Genomic DNA, 25,657 nt, shown 5'->3' with positions numbered 1-25,657 from the left:
TATATATATATATATATATATATATATATATATATATATATATATATATATAAAGACAACATAAAAATGCTGACAAGTACAAATAAAAACATATATATATATATATATATATATATATATATATATATATATATATATATATATATATATATATATATATATATATATATATATATATATATATATATATTTATTTTTTTTTAATAAAATGAATCTCAAGTAGAATTTACAGGCATTACAACTGAAAATATTGTATGCATATTGATGCAGGCTTTAAAAAATATGCTTTTTGGTTTGTACTACAATAATGATAATAATGATTGACTGCTAAAGAACCCTTTATTATTAAAAAAAATTGAAAAAGTTTATTAAACAGAATATTATGAGGAATATGTACTTCAGTTTTCAATACAATTAATGGTTAGATTTACTAAATAACTTCATGTGTGGAGAAAAACACATGGGACAAGTTGTGATGAATTTCCTATTCAGTTTATAATTACCAAGATCTGTTAGAAGCAAGTTTTAGTAAGTAGAAAAACTCACATGTTTTATTGTGCCATCATCAAACTGTGACTTGAAAATGCCCTCGAAACAACATTATTATTTATTTCCATGTTTTTTTAGGGAAAAAACATGAAAATTATTGAGTTTGAATAGTTGAAAGTTTGCCAGAAAATCCTCAGAAATTTTCTAGGAAAACATGAAAATGTCTGAATATGGAAAGATAAAAAAATTGCTGGAAAACACTCAAACGTTGATATCAGAAAATTGAGAATTGTAAAATTTCTCAGATTCATAAGTTGAAGTTTCAAAAGTCAAAATTTTTTAACTTTGACATTTTCAAGTTTTCTCTAAAATTTTCTGAGTTTTTCTAGCAAATTAGCATTTTTTTGAAACTCAGAAATTTTCTGTTTTTCTGAAATCCTTTTAATCCACAAATTTCTTATTTTTTTCTAGCAAATTTCTGACTTCTCAGTCAGAAATGAAATTGTTCTTTCTAGAAAATTTCTTAGTAGATGTTTACTTCTCCTTTTCAAACTTATATATCATGGTTCTAAAAATCCTCTATCAGTCAAATTAAATATTTTACTTGCTTTTTACAGATTTACGATTTTAACAAAAACATTTTTGTTTCATTAGTACAAAAAGAGTGGAACGTCCGCCTTATGCTTTTACTTTGACAGCCTAAACAGGAAGCACATCCATTTAGCGTTGCGTGTGCGGCATTGACGGTCTGTTGTCATCCGGAGCTCCTCCTCCGCCGTCCTCCCACAACAACACTCCGGTGAGCCAGAAGAAGAGCACACAATGGGGCTGTAATGTCCGCGACGCCTCGGGTCGGAGCATCTCCTCGCAACCGCCGGGACCGTGTATGGATTTAATGATGATGAAGAAGAAGAAATTCAAGTTCCGGGTGGATTTTGAGCTGGACGAGCTGTCGTCGGTCCCCATTGTCAACGGCGTCCTCTTCTGTAAAGTCAGGCTGTTGGATGGCGGCTTCTCTGAGGAATCTTCACGGTAAAAAGGAAAATACAGTTTTCTGTCCCCGTTTGGCGTTTAACTCCGCGGTTTTAACCCGTCCAGAAACGTTAACATATAGTTAGCTAAATGCTACACGACTAACGTTAAAAACGAGCCAATTAGTCAAATTAATATAATTATAAAGCTGATGTAAAATTAACATCGTTCAGGATATTTATGTTAAATATAATATAATATGATAAATTTGTACTTCAACTTTTCCCAAATTGTACCTCAAAAATCCAATTTATCTTCAAGTCGTGAAGGTAACACCTGCAGAGTGTTGAAATAATTCAGGCCATCATAATTGTGTTTATTTAATATCTGATTAGCAGATCAGTTGGAAAGGAAGCACTGTTGTACCATAATGTATATAATACACCTGAGCCCTATTTGTAATAAATATGTTAGTTACTGATAAGAGTTGTTTATTAAAACAGCCAATTTAGTCTCACAGAAATGGAAAAATCTCTAAAATTATGGATCTATTTTGTAAATAATAACAAAAATGTTCTTTCAGATGCTTCTCATACAAAAGTTTTCTTCGTTTGAGGAAGAACAGTAAACTAAAAAACCAGTTAGACGGCCCAGGATCCCATATATATGTATATATATCTACACTAATGAAAAATGTTTCCAAAACATTCTGCATTAACAAACGATGAGTGACAATTTGAAAGAGTCAGTTTGTGTTGATTTAGAAACAAATGTTCATGTTTTTAGTGTCAATTACTGTGAAATATCGCTAAACATACAGGCTTTTCACAACAGCAGATTTTGCTGGATGATAAATTGTCGCAGAAGTTTAATGCTTTAAATAATAATGTTGTTTTGAAATGCAAAAACCCATGATCAAAAATTAATAAACTTTAAATTTATTGATTTTTAACTTCACACTGAACTGGAAGACATTTTAAATATCTATAAGAAACAAACAAAATGAATCATGAAGTCTCCGTAAACAAACTTGTACTTCAAAAAAGGGATCGTTGAAACAGACTGAAGATTTTTATCATCCAGTTTTTGGTAGAAAGAGAAAAATGCTAAATCATAGAAATGATTTATCATGATTTATTGATCATTGTGACAATCTTCCCAACCAAACTCTGGACTCCAATGATGCTGGATGGTAACCGCTGAGCATCAATGTATACAAACTTGTCACAGTTGCTGTAAGATTTTATGTATTTTGGTTGGAAGAAGGTAATTTAAAAATAATGGCCACCAGTCTGCCTGTATGAAAGAAAAGTGTGTGTGTGTGTGTGTGTGTGTGTGTGTGTGTGTGTGTGTGTGTGTGTGTGTGTGTGTGTGTGTAGGGAACCAAAACTCTGGTTTTTGGTTCCCTACACACACAACAAACCAACCCGATGCTTTGAGAGCGAAGTAGAGAGTGGGCAGGTCAAATCTCAAGAAAAAACTGGAAAGTGGTATCTTCTGAAAAAGCTTGATCATTTTATTCTGGTTGTTTTGTTTGTTTGTTTGTTTTGAATTAAAAACTAAGAAATTTGAAGCTTGCATTTGCTGGATCACAAAAACTGACATTCTTTGGATCTTTATTAGTTGATTCCAAGCAATGGAAACGTATAGATGCAGTGAGATGAGTGCAGTCATGTTAAAAGAAAGTACACCCTTTTGTCAGCTCCTGGGTAATTTGGCTCATTTTTGAAATCTTAACTCAAGTTTATGAAGTTAATCCCAACAAATGTGATTTCTAAAATAGAAAACACTGGATAAATCCAATATGGCACATGTAAAAAACATATTTTTAAAAAATGTTTCATGACTCTACGTGTCTGCTTTGTTCATCCTGAGCAATAATATTTGTTTCCTATCAGGAAGATGAAGCTGCTTTTTTTAAATCAAAAACTGTTCATGTGGAAATAATTCAAGTAGTTTGTTTAACTTGAAATCTGAAGTCCTATAAAGGATACATGTGCAAAGGCTGATAGTAATTTAATACCTTTTCATATACAAATATGTCAAATAATTCATTCTATTAATTCCAGAAGATCAGATTTAATAGTTTGTTTTCTTATCCCAAGTCATTTGTTTTTGACAGTTACATTATTTATTATGTTCTATGGATTTTATATATATCACATGCTGCAAGTATGGATGTAATGTTGGTAATAAACCATTAAATAACTGTTTTTTTCTATTAAAATATTCAAATTATGAACAAATAGAAGAAAAAAAACATTAAAAGCAGAGCAGTTGACCCTGCCAGGGTCATGTGACTCTTTTAGCTGTAAAACCGTTTAAGAGCAGTGGTTGGAAATATCACCAAACTGTAAAACTGTAGAGAAAGACGACGTCCAAGCGGCTCTCTGCGACAGGAAATGACCTGCATCCTTTATGCACCGTAACCCTGAGTTACTGAGTCATGTTTATGCTGTTATTGCCGACAGGATGACGCAGGAAAAGTCCAGCTGCTGATGGGCTTTAACGCCGACCGAAAGGAGAGCCGCTGTTTCAGGGTGATGCAAACCACCTGAAACATTTGCACAAAAAAACAGGATAATTTGATTTGTTTTTAGGGTTGTGGCAATAATAGATGTTTAAAGGTTATGCTTACTTTTAGATGTCTGCTTTGTCCCCATTTACTTTCTTTGGTACATCTGTTTTTTTTTACATTTAATTAGATGGACTGATCACATTTTTCCCAGCCAAAACCAATTAGTTAATTTCAAGCCACCATTGGCCAAAATCTGAGTCGGCAGGTTCGGCTTTTTAAAAGTCAGAGACCAGCCAGAAAATTGGAATCCCGACTAATTTCTGAATTTATTTTATGTTTTATTTCATTTTTTTTCAGCATTTGACTGAAATGCTGACTTAAAAAAAACTGCCTGATTCCAATCTCTGGCCATTTATTGCTTCATCACTCGTAATCAAATTGCTGTTCAGACGCGTCAAAAAACTACAGAGGAGAAGAAAGAAAAACATAAACAGATAGAAGTCTTAAAATTACAAGAATAAACTTGTAATAATGAGAAGGAAGTTGTAATATTACGAGAAAAGACGTCAAAATATGTAAAAGCAAAGTTGTAATAATAATAGTCGTGATATTACAAGAATTGTTGTAATTACAAAAATAAAGTCGCGTGAATAAAGAGAATACATGACTACAATCGTAATACATATAAGTCATAATACACAAATAAAGTCATAATAACACTTAAATAAGCCTGTTATGTGAATAAATTTGTTGCAATAATTCCCAAATAGAGTGGTAATAATACCATATTATTATGACTTTATTCTTGCACTAGAATAAAGTCATAAGTTGTAATAAAACAAGATAAAAAATGTAACAATATAAGACAATCATAATGATAAGACAAGTCGTAATAATGAGAAGTAATAGCACAAGAATAAAGTCGTAATAATACGAGAATAAAGTTTTAATGACTATTCTCTCAATACTAACTAAATCCAGTTATTTCTCTCTATTCTTTTACAATTTCATACTCATAATGTTTTGACCTGATTCTCCATTGTAACAAACTGTAGTTCAGTTGCTGCTTCTCTTTAAGTGAATCTGTTGTCTTGGAATGGAGAGCTGCTGTCGTTTCACCAGACACCTGAAAGAAAGGAGAGGCGGGATTTATTTAACCCAGACCGTCTCACACCGGATAATCGGATTTATCAGCACAGAGCAACGCTTCGAGCCGCGGAGCGTGAACCATGAAGAAGAGCCAGAATCCCGACGCTGGGAGTTCTCTCCCAAGACTATTCACTCGGGATGAAGCCAGCATTTGTACAACATTAGTCACACATCTGCTGGTTTTTATTTATAGTGACGTGGAGCAGAATACACATTTCACCACATGGTGCTAATTTTTAACTCCATTTTCTCCTGCATTTAACAACATGTTGCATTTCTTTAAAAATGTGGAAACACTGAAAGGAAAAAACGTCCAGAACTGGGAGAAAGTGAGGTAATTTACGGCATGTTGGGCTGTACAAACAGATCGGAGATGTGAGTGGGAGAGCAGAGGACGCCAGTGAAAGTGAAGCCATCTGTGGTATCGTAATTCTGCCCACGCACTCATCCTTTCTCTTTCACTTCATCCCGTCAGTTCTGCTGGAAACTCACGTGCAGAACGGACTGGGAAGCCATTTTTCTGCCATCGCAACGCACGGATTCCCGTTACATGAAGCAAAAACAGCAATTAATCAGCTCAGTTATCAAGAAAATCACAGGATAATTGATACTAGTTTGTGTTGACTGGAACCAGAATATTTTAACCTGGTCTCAGTGGATTTATTTAGTACGATGCAGCATTAAGGATGTATTAGAAAAATAAAATATAAAATGATGATGAACTTAGAAAATCACAAAAATAACCTCATATGAGAAAGAAGTGGAACTAATATGAGAATGAAGTTACAATAAGTTGTATTTTGAAAAAAGTATTACTAAAAGTCGTAATATTCCAAAAATAAAGTCAAACAAGAATAAAGTCACATTCAGTTATATTTTGAAAATAGTCTGAGTAGATATAATATTACAAGAATAAAATCTATCATCATCATGTATTTATGAAGTGTTTAAATCCCAAAGTGCTGAACAAGATGCATCATAATATTGTCCAAAATAAGCCGAATCAGTCGGTGCATCTCAACTTTCTCAAATCTATTTTCCGTCACAACAAGTTATTTTAGCAACAAAAAGATCAAAAACCTTTATTTAGCCTTGTTTTGTGCTAAAATAATTTTCATACTTGAAAAGAAACGTCTTAATAAATGTTTTTGCCACAATCATCCTCAACGTTCGGTTGAAATTTGTCCTTTAATGCCGCCGTGCGCAGCCTGTGCGGCCGTGATGTCTGACCTGACACGGGCTTAAAGGTCATCTAATCCTTTGTGACTTCCTGTTGCAGGGAGCCGGTGCAGGCCAACTGCGTCCGATGGAGGAAACGCTTCTCTTTTCCGTGCAAGATGAGCGCCAGCGCAGGAACCGGCGTGCTGGACCCCTGCATGTGTCGCGTGTCGGTCAGGAAGGTTTGTAAACGGTTCAGATTCTGGTTCCGATCTGAAACCTGAAAGTTTGATGTGAAACCTGAAATAACATTCACCAAGAGGAGAACTTGAGTTATTTATCTTTGTGTTCCTGTTGCTTTTAATAATCATAATCCGACATGTCAGGGATTAAAATGGACAGATTATCATCTTGCTTCTGACCTTTCTGCTTTTTTCTTTTTCAGGAGCTCAAGGGCGGAAAAGCGTACGCAAAGGTAATCATTATGTACTTAAAGGGTGAAATACAAATATTGGAAATGCAAATGTTGACAAAGAGTCCATATTTGCTTAAAATGTCTGTAAAATCCTTGTTTTTTCTTTTTGGAATATTTTATTATCAATGTAGAAATAAGAAAGTTTTGCTGTTTTCTTGTAGCTGAAACAATTAATCCCAATCAATTAATCAATAACTGGAGGAGATTTACTGAGAAAAACATTTTCAGCCAAAACTGTTCAAAATGTTTCTACATTTTGCATTTAAGTTAAAAACATGTTTGTCTGTAAGTCTGTTTTAGCCAAAACTCGGCAGGTTTTAACTTTACCCAGTTCAGATTTATCAAAGGAAAGGAGTTTTTTTTATGTACCTTTTCCTACTTTAAAAAATGAATTATTTATTTTAATAATTTGCTGCTGAGCAACATGATCATACTCTAATCTCTACCAAGTGGCAACCAGCCTCAGAAAAACTGAAAGATATTTTATTCCTTTGTTCTCATATTTCCGCCTGTTAATGTTTGTATCTGCAGACAGGAAGTGGAAAAAAGGTTCACCTTGTTTTGTTTTGTCTCCTTCAGCTCGGTTTTGCAGATCTGAATTTAGCAGAGTTTGCCGGCTCAGGAAACACAACTCGAAGATGTCTGCTGGAAGGCTATGATACCAAAAATACCAGGCAGGATAACTCCATTCTCAAGGTAACATCTGCGTGCTACCTTTAAATACAAGGCAATAATCAGATTTAAAACCAGTTTTATTCTCCGTAGGTTATCATCGGCACGCAGCTCATGTCGGGGGATCCCTGTTTCAAAACGTAAGTTTGAAGAACATGTTTCTTCTTGTAGACTTTTAAAAAAACGTAGCAGGTATTTCTGTGTTCACACAGCAGGAAAATGCAACCAAACTCCAACTATTTAATGACCAAATTCCAAATTTCTCACCCATAAAAGTCTGATTTGTTTTCCCTCCTGTAAATCTGAACATATAATCTCCTACATTGTTTTGCTTCATGGTGAAGAGAAATGTCCACTGATTCCTTTATTTTCTAACTCACTGTAAGGTCACTTGACGTTGACCTCTGCACTTTGCAACCTGACCTGCTTTGAACATGTTCAGAAAAATACAAACTAAATTTTAATACATTTTTAATGATTGAGCCTTATAACATAATAACTCAAAAAATGAACAGAGCCAAACAATAAAAGATTAATAAAAATAATTTGTTATATTTATAACTTCTAATGCCAAAAAATTAAGGATGTAAAAGCCTTAAATTGAAGCACCTAAAATTAAGGCCTTAAAATGTCTTGATTCATTAAAAAAAGTAAATTGGTCTTCAATATGTTAATATCTTAAATTTAGCTCACTAGCTTTTTTTGAGACCATCATTGGTAATTGTTTTTGCCACTGACTCACTTCAGTAATCCCCTATATTTATGGTTTTTTTGGTCTTAAATTTAAATAATTAAACATCTGTAGGAACTCTGTTTATTTAATTTAACATCTTTATGCCAAAAACTGAAGATGGCGTTCAGAAAGAAAAGTTTCTTTACCCTTTAAGGTAAGAAACATTTTTCCCCCAATTTGAGTGCAACTGTTGAGTTTAATGCTTGATATTAATCCATATTCTTGAGTTTAAATCAGCAACGCCTTGTCTTTACTTTGGGTTTTTTTTCTTGTAATTGAAATGCAGATAAAGCCACATTGTGTTTCTCCTGTCCAGGCCTCCATCCACAGCCACAGTGATCGGGATCCAGAGTGACGGAGAGAGCCTGCTGGAGGAGCGGCGGGGCGGAGACTCACAGAAAGGCTTTTCTGGTGAGAAATCAAGAGGCATCTGCAAACAACCGTAAACTTTAACTGCCTTCTCTGACACCACCAGAAACTGCCCGTGTGTTATTTGTTTAATAATAAATTAATATCTGAAAATGGAAGGAGCACAACTGAAAACCTACCAAGACATCACATCTAAAATTTAGAAACAATTAGAGGAGGTTTACCTGGAGGTTTGTTCAAAATCCAATGGCTTTGCTTCGATTACAAATTTATGCAAAATTTTGTAGATATTCCGCTAATGTAAAAAAAACAACAATTAAATTGCAATTGTGGTTTGTACATAAAATAAAAAGCACAATTGAAATTACATTGCATAAGAAACAATTTAAATTACTAAGTTTGTTCACGCAATAAGTCATTAAAAAACAAGCAGCGCCATCGTCATCCTACCACTTCCTGTCGTCTTCTTTGTCGTTTCCGCCAGTAGTAATATCTGGTTGTTGGTCACATGACTCGTGTGAGAAGAAGTGTTTCCTTTGCAGTTTTGATGCTGCTGAAAAACACTTTATATTGAAAAACTTTTATATTTTTCTAAATTGACTCATCCAGAGAGAACATAAGCTTACTTTCCATTTTGTATATTTGTTAAAAACATCTAAAACTGCATTTCACCCCCTTTTTTTTTAGCTTTGTATTGTTCTATCCCATAAAATCCTAATATAAAACTAAAGTTTGTGAGAAAATATATCATTTAAATTATGGCTAAAATGATTAATCAGATTAATTGTAATTAATCGTTTATTGAAATAATCATTAACTAGTTTAGTAATTGATTAATTGGAGTATACAGACACAAAAAAGGTAAATTTACTAAAAAAAAAAACAACATACAGATACTAATCAAGTCAAAACCATACAAAATACATTTACTGTTGGCATTTAAGACACAAGATTCAGTGAAGAAATGCGATGCTTTAACGTATAAAAATGTTTATTCTGTTATTTAAAAAGGAATGTATTCATTTGCAATTTTTAAATGTCTGTAATATTGTGTAAAAAGTCTTAAGTGGTAAAATGGAAAGTCTGTAGATTTTGCTAATTTTCTTTCAGATTAATTGTCGCAATAATTGATTAAAATAACTGATGTGAACAGTTGAGAGTTTCGCTGTGCAACCTCATGCAAAACACACACTGAGTTATTCAGACGCTTCCTAATTCTGCACATGATCTGCTTTTCAGCGTAGCCTATAAAATCGAGGCAGTAAATAAGTAAATAACGGAGCCGTCTGATCTGATAATCCGTGGATTTCCCTGCAGTCATTAGCTGCAGCGCTGAGGCATTTTATCGCAGCAGCTGAGCCAAATGACTCTGCGTTGCAAACCATCTGGTGAGTTAACTCAGCTTCATCGCGCTCTGTTCCTGCAGATTACATTTTCCTGAAGTGGTGATGAATAAATCTAGCTGTTTTCGGCTAAACTAAATATTTCAAGAGCTGTTCAGCTTCAGTTTTCTGCAGTAAATGCTTGTAAGCCAATTTAAAAGCAAGAGAAACCAAACTTTGTTCACTTATGCAGATATAATTCTCACTTCTTCCCACTGTAAAATGTTAAAGTTTTATCAACATAATAGTTTTATTTGGGTGTTTCTTCAGCTTCATTCCTTTTGACATCAGAGTCTCTTCCTCTTCTGTGTCTTCATGGGTGAACACATTGCAGTATTGAATAGAAGAGTGCTTTCATGTATAATTCAAACAGCCTCTTTTAGATTAACTACAATCTGTTCTGACCTGTGGGCTTTCACATGTTTAAAAATAGGACGTCTGTTCAGGGGGAAACGGCGTCGGCTGTGTTGGTTTAATGTCTCAGTAAAATGGTTTTTTTACATCCTTTGTTTAATATTAGTTTCATTATTTCACCCATCTGAGCACAACATGCTGCTCCAGTTAAATCCCAGCATCATTTAGCAAACATGGAAACTCGGTGACCCCAAGATGCTACTGTAAAACTGTAAAATGTCCATTTTTGTTGCAAACTAACTTTAATCAGCACATTTTGATTTAATCTCAGTGTTTTTTGGTATTATTCTTAGGTCTCTTTCACAGTAACATTTTTTAATTTTCCAAAGAACATTAACACTGCAACAGGAAGATGTTTTAATTATCCAAAATAGACAATAAATAAAATGGATTATGAAGTCACAGCAAATCAGAACTGCACTTCAAAACATAAATAATAATGTTTTGCCAGCAAGTAAATCCAATTTGCCAGTTTTGCTTAACTGGGAAAACTGGCAGTCAGGACTTGTGCAACAAACAAATCCAAACTGACCACTTCATGTTTCCTAAATTCTTCAAAATGGAAACGTCTCAGTAATATTAAAGGGAAGCATCACTTTGTTATTATGCAAATGGAATTTATTGCGCTCCATTTAATTTAATGCAATTAATTGATTCACTGCTTATTGTGACAGGCTTAATTAAACTAATTCCAGTTGATTAAATCTTGTAAAATTTTATTTTTGTCTACTAAACTATTAAACTACAAAGGAATGCATTTTTCATTCATCAGTAAAAATTTTATTGTGAACCAAAAACACTTAATTTTGTGTCTTAAAGCAACTTTAGGCTTTTTCCAGCTCCTGCCTCCTTTGCAAACTAGATGAGTTATTTAGATTTTGTCTGGAAATTAAATGTTATTCAGAGAAACTGAAATTATTTTTATTAGCCTAAATTACAGCTTTTTATCTCCTAGAACTTAAATTCTCAGGGATTTTATCTGATGCTTCTGGTTTTTTATCAACACAAACATAACATTTATTCTCTTTGCTTAATCCTGGTAAATCTGCTCACTGCAGCTGCATTTCCATAAATTGTGCAAATTGTCATTACGAAAATAAAATTACTTAATGGAAACATGGCGACTCCGAAAAAAGTGAAACGTTTTGGATGAGGTGGTTTTTCGCCTGCATCAAATTAGTTTATTTTGCAAAACTGAAGTGGAAGCAGTTTTTTTTTTTTTGCGTTACACTGACAACCGGATGTTACTACTGCTGGCAACGACAAACATCGACAGGAAGTGGAGAAAGCAGACGGTGCGGCATGACTTTTAATGACATCGCGAGAACAAACATTCGTTTTAATTAAGTTTCTTATGTAATGGAAACACTGCAACTGCAAAATAGTATTATTTGCAACATTAGTGGAATATCGACAACGTTTTGTGAGTATTTCTAATGGAAACTCTGCTAATGATGGCAACATAAACATGGCTCCTCCTCCAGCCGAATGGACAATTACTAAAAAAAATGGGCCTCTGTGTCACCTTGTATTAATATTTCAGGGTGACAGAAGTTTTAGGTAACTTTGGAAAATAACTTGCATAAGAATATTTATAAGAATATTGCAGATTCTGGCAATATTTCTCCACCATTTTGTGGCTCAGAAGCAATTTCATAACTCTGGTTATTCTTTGTGATTCACACATTTGCAGCGAACACTCAGAGGGCTTGAAATGAAATGATCCACTTTGTCCTTCCTCATCCAGGTGAAAGCCGAGAAGGAAAGTGTCCCGTCATGTCAGACGATCCGGGAGGCTGTGGCCACTCCCGGACCTCCAGCTACGCCAGCCAGCAGTCCAAACTCTCAGGTAGATCATCACAGCCTCTAAAAACTATTACAGTGTTTTTTTAACTCCTGTTGTTCAGTGACTCAGGTAAAACTAAAAGTAACCTTCGGTTCGAGGAGGACAGAAAGTGAAATCAATTTCCGGGATGAGCCACGGCTCCGTTCAAAGCCGGAGGCTCCGGTTTCCAGCGCCGGCAGATCAAATGGCACGAACAAACGATTAGAGGAAGTGGATAAGCGCAGAGATCGACTGCAGTGCCTCGCTCATGAAGGGCGGAAACGCGTTTTCTTTTTCCTGTCTCATGCAATGCTTTTTAAGATTTGTTCAAACCTCAGATTAGTTTGCAGGAAGTCGTCTGTCTCACGTCTGATGCCCTCAGATGCATTTTGCCCTTAAAGAGCTTCCTGCAGACATGAAGCTTTTGTTGCAAAAATGCAAAATAATTATTGATAAGTGGAAAATGGGCAACTCTTATGCCACCTCACAAATCAGAAATTTAGAATATAATTGGAGAAGTTTAGTAATTCCTACAGATAACCAGAAAGTGTTTCTGTGAAAAATATATTTTTAAATAAGACCAATAACTATAAAAATTGGCCTAATAAGAGGCACCAATTTTCAACAAATATCTGCAGGCACGTTACAAGACAAACAGTTCAGAAACGATTCATTTTGACCAAATGTGCTGGAACTCAGCAGGCGTTGCTAGGTAACCGGCTGGGCTTCGCTGGGGTTGCTAGGTAACGAGTTGTGGCTTCTGCAATCGCTCTTTTTCCAGACACCAATAAAAATTCAAATGTATGCTTATGATGTTGATCCCAAAGGGAAATTAAACGTTCAGATTCTCGATGTATTTATTCAATGCCAAAATAAATGTTTTGGCAACGTTTTCTGTTTTTATTTTGTCTATTTTCAGAAACAGTAGAGACCCAAATGGAAGTATAAAAGCGTCTTTAACAGTGGCCTCCAGTTTATTACTATTATTTAATGAATCTGCGTGGTATTTGGTGTTCACCAGGCTACAGCACCGGTCACTCCCGCTCCTCCAGCATGTCCGAGTTCAGCCACCGGAGAAACCACTCCGTGGGCAGCGCGTCCACGGGAATCGGCAGCATCCCGGAGCCGAGCGAGGAGCGAGAGTCCAAACCCTGTCCGGCCGTGCCGGAGAACCCGGTTCCCACCGCAACCACGGGAAACCCACCGGGCACGCCGGTGCGCAGTTCCTCGTCCTGCGAGCGACTGAACAGGCGAGTTTATCGGCAGCTCTGCATGCGGAGCAGCAAACCGATGGGTTTTTATCACCAAGTTAAATCCTTGAAAATGCGAGAATTTCAGGCAGATGTTTCCAAAGTTTGGAAAGTTCTTGATGCTCAAACGGCAGTTTTGTAATAAGGTCCAATCTAACATTCGATTAAAAGCCTAAATTTGGAAAGCAAAAACAGTTGAAACCTTATATTTTCATGCACATAATACAAATATGCTTTTCTAACCACGGTCTGAAGTTACAGGCTGATGTTCTCTGTGTTTTAGGTTAGCTAGAATTACCTAAATTACTTATATTTGCTAAATTCCACAAAACAGAAAGAAATGTTTTGGTGTACATTTTGTTCAAGGATTTAATTTGAGCAGGAAGGTAATTTACCTAAACTTTCATGCAAAATGTTAACATATTTTTGTACCGGTTTGGCAGAATTACTGCTATTTTTTTTCTTCAGAAAATTACTTTAGTTCATTTCAGTTAATCCCGATTAATCATTTCAGCCTGACATTAAGATGCACTTAAACTTTAACTGCCAGACTTTTACGACAACAACTCACTTTTATTTATCGGTTGTTCAGTCATTTGTCTTAAGACGAATGGAAACAGCACCAATGATGACACGTCTCTTTAATAAATATATGTGTAGCTTATAAATATGCACAACTTGAATCACTGGTTGCTGTGAAACCTCAGCAACAACAATGCAACATGAAACTGTGACAGGAAGTGCTGCGTCAAACAAGTCAGTCTGGTTTCAGTCGGCCTGTAAAGCCACGTGTCACTCAGACTCTGGTTCCAGACAAAAACCTGAGAAATTGAACCTGTAGAGCAGAGACACTGGTGAAGCCACCACCTCTGATCTCAATGTATTCCTGTTTTATACATGAAATGAATTTTAAAAGCCATCTTGCAGAAATATGACCAAAGAAGCTGGTTTGTTTGTGCCGTCTTCCTCAAAAGTGTGTTTCAAGTCGGCCTGACTTCTGTTTATTGTAAGGTGGTTAACGCCGCAGCCTGTCAGCACTGCCAATCCCAGTTTATTAGCTGGAAACCAGTTACTGCATATTATGGTGTTTGCAGGACAAGGTTTCACCAGTTGACTCCAGATTTGTATTTCAGCTCCACACGCTCCACATCCACAGCCTGTGGAGGTTAAATATCATTTTTTTACAGTGCGTTTTCAGGAATGAACTGAGCGCTCTGCTGTTTGTGCATTCAGGCGTTTCAGAAATGCATAAAACCCAAAATACAAGCTGCAGACACCTGAAGCATGGAGTCATTTCACTTCAAAATAAGAAAAATATTTATATTTATAGACATATTACTCATCGTATTGACAATAGTTTTATTATTTCTGCTTATCTAACAAATCTGTTTAAAAAAACCAGTGTAGATTAATTTATACTTTTAATAAAATACAATGTTTTATCAAAGTATAATGAAGTATTTATTCAGTAGTGTCATCAATAAATATATTTATATATCCACATTGCCTGTCATTTACATAGATTGTTTATTGATGCTACTTATAGTATAACAAACTGAATTTTGAGAGAAGAGAAACTATTTTTCTTTAAATCTTATGTCAACATGACTTTCATTTTAAACTGTAAATAAATAAACAAATAAAATGATGTCTAAAGACACAGAACAGAGTTGCTCCAACCTATGTGCTCGTTTTTAAAATAAAGTCAGTTCTGTCTATACAGTCAGATTAGTTTCAGGTAACCTTTTTAAACCCTGAGTTCAGTTATTGATCGATAAGTTAATATAAAGTTGAAACTTTGCTCCATAAAGTGAATTAACTCACAACAGCTGGAATTATGGCGTCATGTTTTTTCCATCAGGTTACTTTTTTTCTGCGTTTTGCCTTTTTCTGTCGCGTCATCTTCGCTCGCTGCAGCCGATCGCTAATTTCCTACTTGAGACGTTTTTACGTCGCCATTCAGGTGAAACTTCAGGAGTCGGTTGAACGTCCTGAACCACATAAAGTTCATTTATTATCCCACACTGAACTGGACTTTGTTTGGACCGTTTCTCTTTACCGTTCAAGAATGGCTCCGCCGCCATCTTTAATTCTAAATCAACGGATGGACGGCGGCTGAACTACAACACTAAAAGAAACGATGGATGCTTTTAGTCACTCAATTGGAATAAACTAATAAAGTTATGATATTAAATTGTTGCTTGTTTTCATCTTGATAGTTAGAATGAAATAATGACCGGTTTGTGTCAAAGGAAACATCTTTACTCCTGTCCTCTGTGTGTTTAGACATCCAATAAAGCAGGACTCCATGGAGTCTCAGCTGAAGAGGATGGATGACACTCGGGTGGACGCTGATGATGTGGTGGAAAAGATTTTACAAAGCCAAGATTTTACGCCCAGCTTACTGGACTCCAGTGCAGAAGGTGAGACAAATGGCCTAATTATCAACTCAAATCTTTCAGCCACATGTTGCTGTAAGAACGAATAATGATAATTTCAAGAGATGCACGGCGAGTTGGCATAACAATGAATTAGCCGGGACTCTTCTGTTACGCTGTGAGTCAGTTTGTGTGCGCTTTTAGGACAGCATTGTGTTTCTTTCCAAGGTCTCATTCAGCTCAAAGCTGAGAAAAAAGAGCTGCTGTCAATACATGATTATTTTTAGATTGCCTAGCAACTGGCTGCTCCTCATGACTAGAATTATACAGGAGGCAGTGGGCGCTTCCTGCAATGACTGTTACCACAACTGTGTCTGCTTAGAGGAAGGCTTGCGTCTGTTTGTCGGGCCGGGAGGAAGCACAGCCCTGGGAAGCCATCATCTGCCCACCAGGTGAGCTTTGCAGACTCATATTTGCATTATATGAATTGCAGATTGTCTAAATTAGAGCTGTGTCCCTGGGTGGGAAATTATAATTTAATAAACTTCACATTAGTACCATTGGCACAAAATAGGACACATCAGGTTTCATTCACACCAGTCCTGTTTATTCTGCTTTAATTGAACTCCAGCCCTTTTGCTTGGGGATCCATAAATGAACCCAGAGAAGCGAAATCTGGTCCGTCTACAAACTTAGGTCTCGCTTCGGTTGAAGAGAACTCTGGTGCGGTTCGAAGTCAGATGTGAGGATGTTTTCACACCTGATAGTCTGGTAGACTCAGTTTGATTGGAGACCAAAATCATTGCATATGTTGCATTTTCAGCTGCACTGAGTCAAACCAACAAAATTAACAAACTAAAGTTTGATTAAACTAGATCAAATAGGGCTGGTAGGAATGAACGCTGAAAGCTAAGCAGACCGGAGACCGGGCCAAAAGGAGGAAGTAGACTATTATGCGGGGCATTATGGGTAAATTCAACAAACAAAAACACTCAAGTCTGTAGCTAGCGGGAGAAATGACTTCTGGTGTTTTACAAACAAAAATCCTATAACAGCTAAAATCTGACCCATTTTTGTTTACATTTCACAAAGTTACGCTCAGTGTCCCCTTCAGAGGTTTTTTGTTGTTTCCTTGAGTGGATCTTGAGCGCCCCCACAGGCCAGGAGGGGAACAGGTTCTTCAATTAGTGTGGCTAGTTTGACACTCCAGCTGAAAATGCAACAAATCGAATCAAATCTGCGTAAAACATCTTCAGATGTAATATTGTTAACGTTTTGATGCCTTTGAAGAGTTTTACATACATTTTATTAGTTTTTGTAATATTTTTGGTCACGCAATATATTCTAAACCGAGCAAGGCTAGTTTCAGACATGGCTAGCAGTAAATGGGTAAATTGTGATGATTTGATCTTTTTTTGTCTCCAGGGTTGGCGCCGGAGCGTACGAACAGGTGGTGATCAAGCGTTAGCGCGGCGATGACGGGATGACCCTGATCGCACTTTGAACAAATGGTTTGTTTCTCAGTTCCCACAGCAAACACAACACCCTTATTATCAGCACTGTGTCAAGCCTGATCACTGATTTCTGCCATAACCATAGCGCCCCCTTGTGTTCATTGAAGACACTGTAATTCCCCTGATACGTTCAGGAGGAAGAAGCGGCAAGATATCATCTCAGATAAACACGCAGAGCTGTAGATTAAAGATTTAAAATGGTTGTTTATCAAATCACTCCAAGAAACTGTTATATCATATTTCAGTTGATTGTTTTCACTCAGTTCGGGTGTTGGCAGATCTACATGTTTATGCATTTTTTTTATTATTACGTCAATGAGAGGAGATTAATTTCTCTTTGTGCACCTTTAAAGTGAAAAGTGTTTTCGATACATTCCTTTCGTCTGCTTGTTTTGGACGTACTTGAGATAGGACTTTATCTGGAAGATTTGCCTGCAGGCAGCTGAAGAGCTGCAGTTGGCACCAATAACTGTATTTTACTACAGAAACATAAGATGTAAGCTATTTTATGTGTGAATGTGGAGAAAGAGGGGCGACAATGTGAGACTCCTGTGTTGAATGAATGTTGGTGTTTTATGTAATTTAATGTTGAGACTGTCAAAGACAAAAGAGCAAAACTTGATTTGTTTACCAAAACTGCATTTTTTAAAATTAGATTTTTGTTATTATTTTATGCTTCTAATCCATCCAGAAATTGAACATCCAAATTTATTTGACAATTAGCAACTTGTTAATGAAAATGTTCGGACTTTGCATCATTAAATGAAACTGTAGGTAGAAATCTGAGGATTAATGGCTTGAATTAATGAGCATCTTTGCTTAAAAGCTGTGCTTCATCAATCCACACTGACCTGCAGGTCAGGGAAATTACAACAAAACAACAACAAAACCAAATGAAAGTTCATGTCTGACTGTTCAGCTCTTGTGAATCTGATGCTTATGTTGCAGTTTTGTTTGTAAACAAACCGAACGGCAAAAAATCTCGTAAAGTGATCCACTGCCAAGAAGAAAACGCTCAATGATGCATTTCTGAGCAACAATTTAAGATTCACTCATATGGAAGAGGATTAAGGCCAGCGGAAATTTTTTTAAAATAAAATTCTGACTTTAAACTCACAATTTAGACTTTTAGAGAAAAAGTCAAAATTCTGAGAAAAATGTCAGAATTCTTAGGGGGCAAAAATCAATCGAGGAAAAAAAAATCAGAAATCTGAGATCTAAGTCAGAATTCTTGAGGAAAAAAGTCAATTCTGAGATTAAATTCAGAATTCTGAAGAAAAAAAAAATCTGGATTTTCTGGGGAAAAAAAGTGTAATTTAGTTTTTTTCTAGTGGCCCTGTTTGTCTTCCATACGTCACACACGTCTATATTTAAATAAATCATTGTGAAGAAAGCCGACTGCAGCCAGTAACTGAGACCCTCAGCAAGGAGGATTTAATAATCCATAAAAATATAATTATTAAATTAACCTGGATGTATCCAAGAATACATAGGGAAAGTTGAGTGGAAGGAAAACCTAGGGTAGAAAACTGCACTGTTGAATGAATCTGTGTTGAATTCCTCTGATTGTATGAAGACTGTTTATATTTTGTTAGGGTTCAAAGTTCATGATGTTTCAGAACAAAGTAGGCAAATAACTCGACGGAGTATCAACAGAAAAACGGGCTCTGCAGAATCTTTAAGTTTTGTTTTTCCATCAGAAGTGACTGCAAATTGTAGAATAAATGTTAAACTCATTACAGCCATACTTTGGTGTTTTAACTAGGCCATTTTCTGACATGCATGGTAATAATCTTAGTTTTGTGGAAGTTTCCAGTCAAAGCCAGGCGCATTTCATCCTCCTTTTCCTCGTTTTATTGTGCCATCCATTTTCACGTTGAAGGAACAATTGTTAATTTTTGTTCTCATAAAATGTTGTCTGAAGTAATTCATAATTTTTAGTCGTTTTTGATTTGAAGATATCTGAAAAAAGAAGACGATACTATCGTTTTTGTTTTCTAATCTTTGTTGCCAATGTGACATTTTTAATAAATGTTGTCTGAAAATAAAGTGTCTTTTTAATGAGCGATTTAGTACTAAATGTTTAAACTTGGAGTGCCAGATGTCTTATCGTCTGAAGGTGATTTTTTTGTCTTTTTGTTCAGAATAAAGCGTTTACCTGTGTGACGCTCATCTCGGTACCGAACATGTTCCAAACATGGTGCTTTTCTCTTCTGTGAAGCTGTCGTCTAATTAAAACCGTAAACTGATCTATTGTAAGGTGACGTTCTGACACGTTGAGTGTTCTGTTATGGATTTGTTTTTTTGTTTTTGTTTTTTGACAAACAACTGCTTCCCTAATGACTGTACTGAACGGCAAAATGTCTCCCCAGCACTGCTGAATAAAACGGTTTCAAACGCCTCGATGCGGTCTGAGTTTTTCCACGGCGTGAAACAAAAACGGTTCGTCATTCGGGTTTATTTCGGTTTAAAGCCTTCAGACAAAAACACGTTTCTTTTTGTTTTAAACATTCACTTTAGGGTAGATTAATTTACATTACCAGCTTTTCCTGACAACAAAACCGATTTCTCCGAGTCAAATATTTGCTTCCCAGTCTTCCTCTGGTTCAGTTTGCTGGGAACACTGGACGGCTGACGCATCTTCCTCATCCTCCTCTTCATCGCTGTCAATCTGTTCTGGTTCTGAAAAACAACAAAATCCAATGAAGAGGGTCAAAGTGCATGCAGAAAGAAATGTAAATGAAATGCATGTTTTGGATCTGGAACATGGAGTTCTCCACACTTTAGGCAGTTCTGCCCTCTGCTGGACAAACTGTAGATTACACAAACATTTTTATAAACTCAAAAGTATCAGAAAAGTAAAATTAAATGTCAGAAGCTTTTCCATTCAGATAGTAAAACATGTTTTACAGGTTTAACAACTAACACATTAATTTTGATTCATCATTTACAAATATTTTAAGGCGTAAACACTTTTTTAACGCAATTAATGGCATTCCTCCTGCATCATCTGGAACGATTAATTGCGATTAACCGATTATTGGAATAATCGTCAGCTAATTCAGTAATCAATTAGTCATTAACTGCGTTATACAATAAAAAAAAAGTCATTCGCTGACAGAATGACATATTCAAAGCAATAGCCGAAACTGTACAAAAAATACAATGTGCACTAAAAATAAAAAAATGACATGTTTGTAAATAAGTTAATTTAAAACTCCTCAAAAAATGAGTTGTAGCACCACCTGATTCAAATTATGTTTTAAAAAAGCTCCAGTCAAGCATCATTTGATATCCAATTATTAATCGGTTAATACAAAAATGTATCAATCTACAAACGATTAATCGTACTCAAAAGGAATACCTCCCTATTGCATTTCAGGCAATAAAATGTCTATTGTCGTACTAAAATAGGAACTGAATTATTTGTTTGTGTCTTCAATCATTATGTATATTGTTTAAACAAAGGCTTGAGTAGTTAAATGAAAAATCTGCAGAATCTGCCATTTTTATATATGATTAATTGATTATCTGAATAATCAATTACTAACAATTGTTAGTTGCGACAAAAATGTTTTATAAATAAACATAGAAACTACAAAGGGTCTTAAAAGTAAGAAGTGATTTAAGGAAACGTGCCAGAAATGTGTTTTTTATTAATAATAGCATTGATTAAAGTTCTGTTCAACTGAAAGTATTTGGACCAAAAACGTCTCAATTCGAATTACACAGTTCACATTCTACAGTAACGAGGCATTACCTTGTTCTTGACATTTTACGAGTAGAGAGGATCCATCCTGAGACAGTTTGACCTTCGGCTGATCCATCAGGAGGCGTCTCAGATTGGGAAGATTTCCACTCAGTTCAGCGATTTTCGGACAGAAGGACCAGAGCGCCGCCAGAGGAACGACGACAAACCTGAAACAACAACACGAAAACACAATATTGGATTCATGCATTGGGACATGTTTATGCATCTAATTGTTATTTATTATTGTACAAATTTGCATGTACTTATTCATACACCTTGTTCTTGATTTTACAGAAATCCATGCAACTTTTTGTTCCCAAAGGGAAAAGAATTGTCAGAATTTAAAGATTTCTTCTCTTCCAAACGGAAACAAACCTGTTTAAAGTCCCGGACTCTTCTTGGTCGTTTATCCAAAGCGACACGGTTCGCTCCTCCCCTTCACCTCCACCTGGACAATCCAACCTTTCTGTACATGCTAAGCGGAAAAAGATGTTTTATACAAATTATAGCAGAGGAATGCACTTTTAATTCAGCGTCTTCGTCTACCTGCTTGTTTCTGTTGTCTAGTCTGACTGAGTGGAGAAACATAATTCGTCCCTCCGGTCGTTTCCTCCATCCACCTGTTCTTCATTTGTTCTGCCCAGTACAGAACCTCACTCACCAGGACTCTGATGAAAGTGTTGTTGTCTCGCAAAGTGGGATAATTTACAGAGTACACCTAAAACAAAAAACATAAAAGCCGAGAAGTACAAACATGAACTTTGTATCGCCCTTTTTAGGGGCGATTAAATAAATTCTTTTCGTATTTTACAGTGTGGCTGAAACAATTACTTGGATAAATCAATTAATGAAACAAGTGTCAACAAATTTAATAATTAATTAATCATAAACTGAAGTTTACAAGGTGAACAAAAGACAATTTGTTGAGAAAAAGCAACATAAAGCAGTAATTAAGTCAAAACTGTAGAAAATAAATACATTTTATGTTTAACATAAAGAAAACCTTTGTCTATGAATATATTTTGTCCTCAGTTCACCCGGTTCAAACAGACTGAAGCACTGCTGGATCATTGCATTTTAGTCCAGTTAATGATTAATCGATTGATCATGATTAATCGTTTCAGCCCTAAGTGATGAAACGATTAATCACCAGCCGTTTATAGGGGAATAGACTCACCAAAGTGTAGGAAAACACTTCCTCCTCATCTCTGTCGGGTAAAACGTTCAAACGTTGAAATACACCAATCTGGGAGCAGAAACCGACACTTTCCTGCTGCTCCTGAGGCGCTTCTCCAACTCCAGTGAATTCAGCCTCATAGCCATAATCCAAACACACTTTAAGAGCCCTGCAGGATGCAAAATGGACACTAAAAAGGAGAATCCAAGAGGCAAAAGTTTTGTTTGAAAGCCTGAAATGAGTCCATGTTCTCAACTTTTTGACCAGAACATTGTCGTCTTATTTTGTCAATTTAAAATGCAGAACATAGTAAATTATTTTAATTCGTTTTTACATAAACAATTTTTTAAACTTAAATTTACAAAACTTACTCCTTTTTTTGCTCAATGACTTTCTTTTGAAATATCTGGCTTTAGAGGACAACCATCATGTTTCTTGATTAATTGTTTTTTTTAATGATTAATCAGATAAAGAAAAATGGTTCTACAAAATTTTATTTTACCACTTGAGTCTTTTTATATATTTGAAATATATTAATATAAACAAATAATTCAGTTCCCTTTATAAATAAAAAATAAAAATTTTATTGCCTAAAATACAAAAATATAGCATTCCTTTAGTGAACTGGAACCAAGTGAAGCTAAAACATATTTGTTTTTATTCTACATGCAAAACTGTATAATTTTTTTTTTAAATTTTGGCCTAACTACTGCTCTAAATGTGTTAGGTTTTTTCAGCAAAAGGCCTTTTTTTAACAATTACTAAATAAATTGATTAATCACGATTAATTGTTTCAGCTCCACTTGCGATATCACTCATGAAACAATGAGTTGGACTTTCTAAACTGAACTTTGCATGATGTTTAACTGCATTGTTGTTGTTTTTTTGTGAATAATTGAATCTGCACCAGGATCTGAACTCTGATCTGTTCCACTCAAACTTGTGATCGCTGTGTCTGAAACCAGTCAGTCCAGGAAACAGTTTGTTGAATTCAGAGTTTGGCGTGCTGACGATGACGCTCGCTGGTCTCATGTATCCAAAAACCACAGAAGAAAAGCGCTCCAAGTCAGGAAGAGTGAGGTGTTCTATACTGCAAAAACACAAACATATTATGTTTGGAAACAGAAATTATTATTTAACAAATAACTTTGTAGCTCCAACAGTCTCTTACAGTTCTATGTTGGTCACTAAGTCGAACCCTCGGAGTCGAGCGTCCCTTTGTGTGACTGAACCTTGGTACAGATCTATGCGGAGCTGGTGGAAGGTAGGCTGCAGGTAGTCTGTTGACAGAGGAGCCAATCCGTGCCTGAAGAGACACACAATTAATATATTTAATTATTCAAAGCAAAAGAAAAATGTTCTGTTTCCTTTCAAAGTAATGGTTTACATGGAGAACTTCCATCGGTTTATGAAAAAAATAAAAATAAAGTCACTTCACAGCGCAGAAACTGAAGCACCCGAAGATGGAAATGATGTAATTTCAGAGCTTATTCACGAAACTCTGTGCAACATCTTAATACAGACCTTGGAAAAGGTTACAGAAAACAAATGAGCAGCTTTAAACTACTTTAAGGTAAAATAAGGTAATTTTATTGAAGTAGCATATTTTCAACAAGACAATTCAAAGTGTTTCAAGTTCAACTTAGTCAGTCAATTCCACTATGTGAGAGGTAACAGTTAGTTATGGTGTCCCACAAGGTTCTATGCTAGGATCAGTTCCTTTTTCTTTTAAAAAAGAAATTATAATTACTTATCCAAACAACTGCCACTACATCAACGTCCAGGAGAAATGACTGTATGCAAACAGCCAAGTTTTATTAGATAAGTTAATTAGTAAAATATACTGAATGTGAGTATCTATAGGATCAATTGAAATGGAGGCATCTGCCTCTATTTATTCACTTTATTTAATCTTTACTTAACCAGGTAAGTTGAATGAAAACAAATTCTAATTTTCAACGAATTGAATTTACTTTTATTGTGAAGTGCCTTGAGACAACATCTCTTGCTAAATTAAGTCAGGATCCTTTTTTTAGGTTAGTTGGTGTTTCTAAATAGTTAATGCATTGTTGTTGTTAATAATTAGTAAATAAAAATAAATACAGTCACTCACATCTTTTTCCTGATTTTGGGCCCGTTCATGTCCACGCCGACCAGCAGCTCGACGCTCCGCTGAAACCGGAGCTGCTTCAGGAGCTGGCACTCACCGCAGCCCAGGTCAGCCACCTGGGCAGGAGAACAGCGAGCAGCAGGACAATGAATCGGCAGAAAACAGGGAGATAAACCCACCGACAGGCGGACAAACTGCATATCGGCCTTCATTGGCCTCGCCGCATCGAGGCCTTGGTAGCACCGTTAGCTTCGAAGCTAATTCGAAGGAATAACTAAATTCCTACTTCATTCGTGTTTGGATTTTAGTAACTACCTTATTAGGTTTGTTTTTTCTGACAAAATCGACGACAAACTGATGTCGTTGGCTGTGAAGTGACGGAGTGAAAATGGGATTCATTTTCCTTCCACTACAGTTTACTGAGACCGTCTATTAACCTCCTGGGCTGTAGGGGGCGCTGTTTAAATGTCTGTTTGCCAACGCGCAGCGAAGGAACTGCACTACGCAGAGTAGTGAAAAATCTGATTAGTGAACAATGTATTTATTAATACACTGAGTGAGACACGTTATTTCAATTAATTATAAATATACTTATTTGTTTATTATAAACATAAATGTAATATTTGGACTTGATTTTATGAACAAAAATTTTTAATTTTGTCTGGACAACTTAATTGTAATTAGAAAATATCTTTTTTTTTTTTTACAATTTCCATTTCATTTTCAGTATATTTTAATGAGGTCTGTTGTGATTTACTGTTTTTATTAGTGTTAAATTATAGGCCTATAAATATAGATTATCCCTTTAATACAAATAAAATTTAAAATAAAAATATCATAGGTGTTCCAGCTTTAGGAAACTGCAACTACATTATTGAGCCAAATAAAATCTTTGGTTATATTTAAATATAATACTTTGTAAATGTTAAGTAAAGTAAGAAAAAATAAGGAAGGCTGTGTTTATGGTGTAAAAAGTATTTATTATCAACTGTTAAAAGGGATATTAAAGGGGATGTTAAAGTGGATGTTAAAGGGGATGTTATTATGTAAAATTCTACTTCCATTTGGGTTTCGAAGCCCGAGCCGTCACCTAGCAACCCAAGCTAAGCTCCAGCACTGTTCGGTCCCCTGGTTTTACCGCCGTTTGCTGTAAAATGGCTGCCGGGGGAAAGAAGAAACGTCTTATTGTCAACTTACTGGCCAGAATCCACTCTCTTGTTGGTTCTTCTGGACGCTCCAATTTTGCTTTTTCAAAATGTACGGTCGTATAATTGCTCACGTGTTTGCGGCCGTTAGCCGTTGAGATGGTGGGCGTGGCCAG

At 35.7% G+C, this 25,657-nt stretch overlaps 2 protein-coding genes across 6 annotated transcripts; one reads left to right on the top strand and one right to left on the bottom strand.

Moving 5' to 3' along the window:
• Window positions 1-1,217: 1,217 nt before the first annotated feature.
• Window positions 1,218-19,703, top strand: fam102bb (family with sequence similarity 102 member Bb). Of its 2 annotated transcripts, XM_055055004.1 has the most exons (12): window positions 1,218-1,521; window positions 6,408-6,528; window positions 6,732-6,761; window positions 7,341-7,457; window positions 7,527-7,573; window positions 8,483-8,577; window positions 12,079-12,180; window positions 13,178-13,406; window positions 15,693-15,829; window positions 16,167-16,236; window positions 17,210-17,295; window positions 17,384-19,703. In XM_055055004.1, exons 1-11 carry the CDS (start codon window positions 1,376-1,378, stop codon window positions 17,250-17,252), a joined length of 1,137 nt encoding a protein of 378 aa, XP_054910979.1. In that variant the 5' UTR covers window positions 1,218-1,375; the 3' UTR covers window positions 17,253-17,295; window positions 17,384-19,703. The 2 variants fall into 2 exon arrangements, with proteins under 2 accessions (XP_054910979.1, XP_054910971.1); XM_055054996.1 differs by having other exon boundaries at window positions 17,210-19,703.
• On the bottom strand, window positions 4,743-25,641 carry henmt1 (HEN methyltransferase 1). Of its 4 annotated transcripts, none has more exons than XM_055054967.1 (10): window positions 24,652-24,774; window positions 24,340-24,452; window positions 23,398-23,532; window positions 23,134-23,316; window positions 22,227-22,395; window positions 21,596-21,767; window positions 21,425-21,524; window positions 21,059-21,216; window positions 19,839-19,980; window positions 4,743-5,105 (listed from the first exon to the last, which is right to left on the bottom strand). In XM_055054967.1, exons 1-9 carry the CDS (start codon window positions 24,733-24,735, stop codon window positions 19,874-19,876), a joined length of 1,221 nt encoding a protein of 406 aa, XP_054910942.1. In that variant the 5' UTR covers window positions 24,736-24,774; the 3' UTR covers window positions 4,743-5,105; window positions 19,839-19,873. The 4 variants fall into 4 exon arrangements, with proteins under 4 accessions (XP_054910942.1, XP_054910950.1, XP_054910958.1 ...); XM_055054975.1 differs by lacking the exon at window positions 4,743-5,105 and adding an exon at window positions 6,477-6,586; XM_055054983.1 differs by lacking the exons at window positions 4,743-5,105; window positions 24,652-24,774 and adding an exon at window positions 25,534-25,641 and having other exon boundaries at window positions 19,742-19,980.
• Between the last annotated feature and the right edge of the window lie 16 nt (window positions 25,642-25,657).

The sequence above is a fragment of the Poeciliopsis prolifica genome, unplaced genomic scaffold, assembly GCF_027474105.1.
Source record: "Poeciliopsis prolifica strain line A6 unplaced genomic scaffold, Auburn_PproV2 SCAFFOLD002, whole genome shotgun sequence".
NCBI lineage: Eukaryota > Metazoa > Chordata > Actinopteri > Cyprinodontiformes > Poeciliidae > Poeciliopsis > Poeciliopsis prolifica.
The sequence above is the reverse complement of the archived record's forward strand: the minus strand, read 5'-3'. Positions and strand labels throughout refer to the sequence as shown.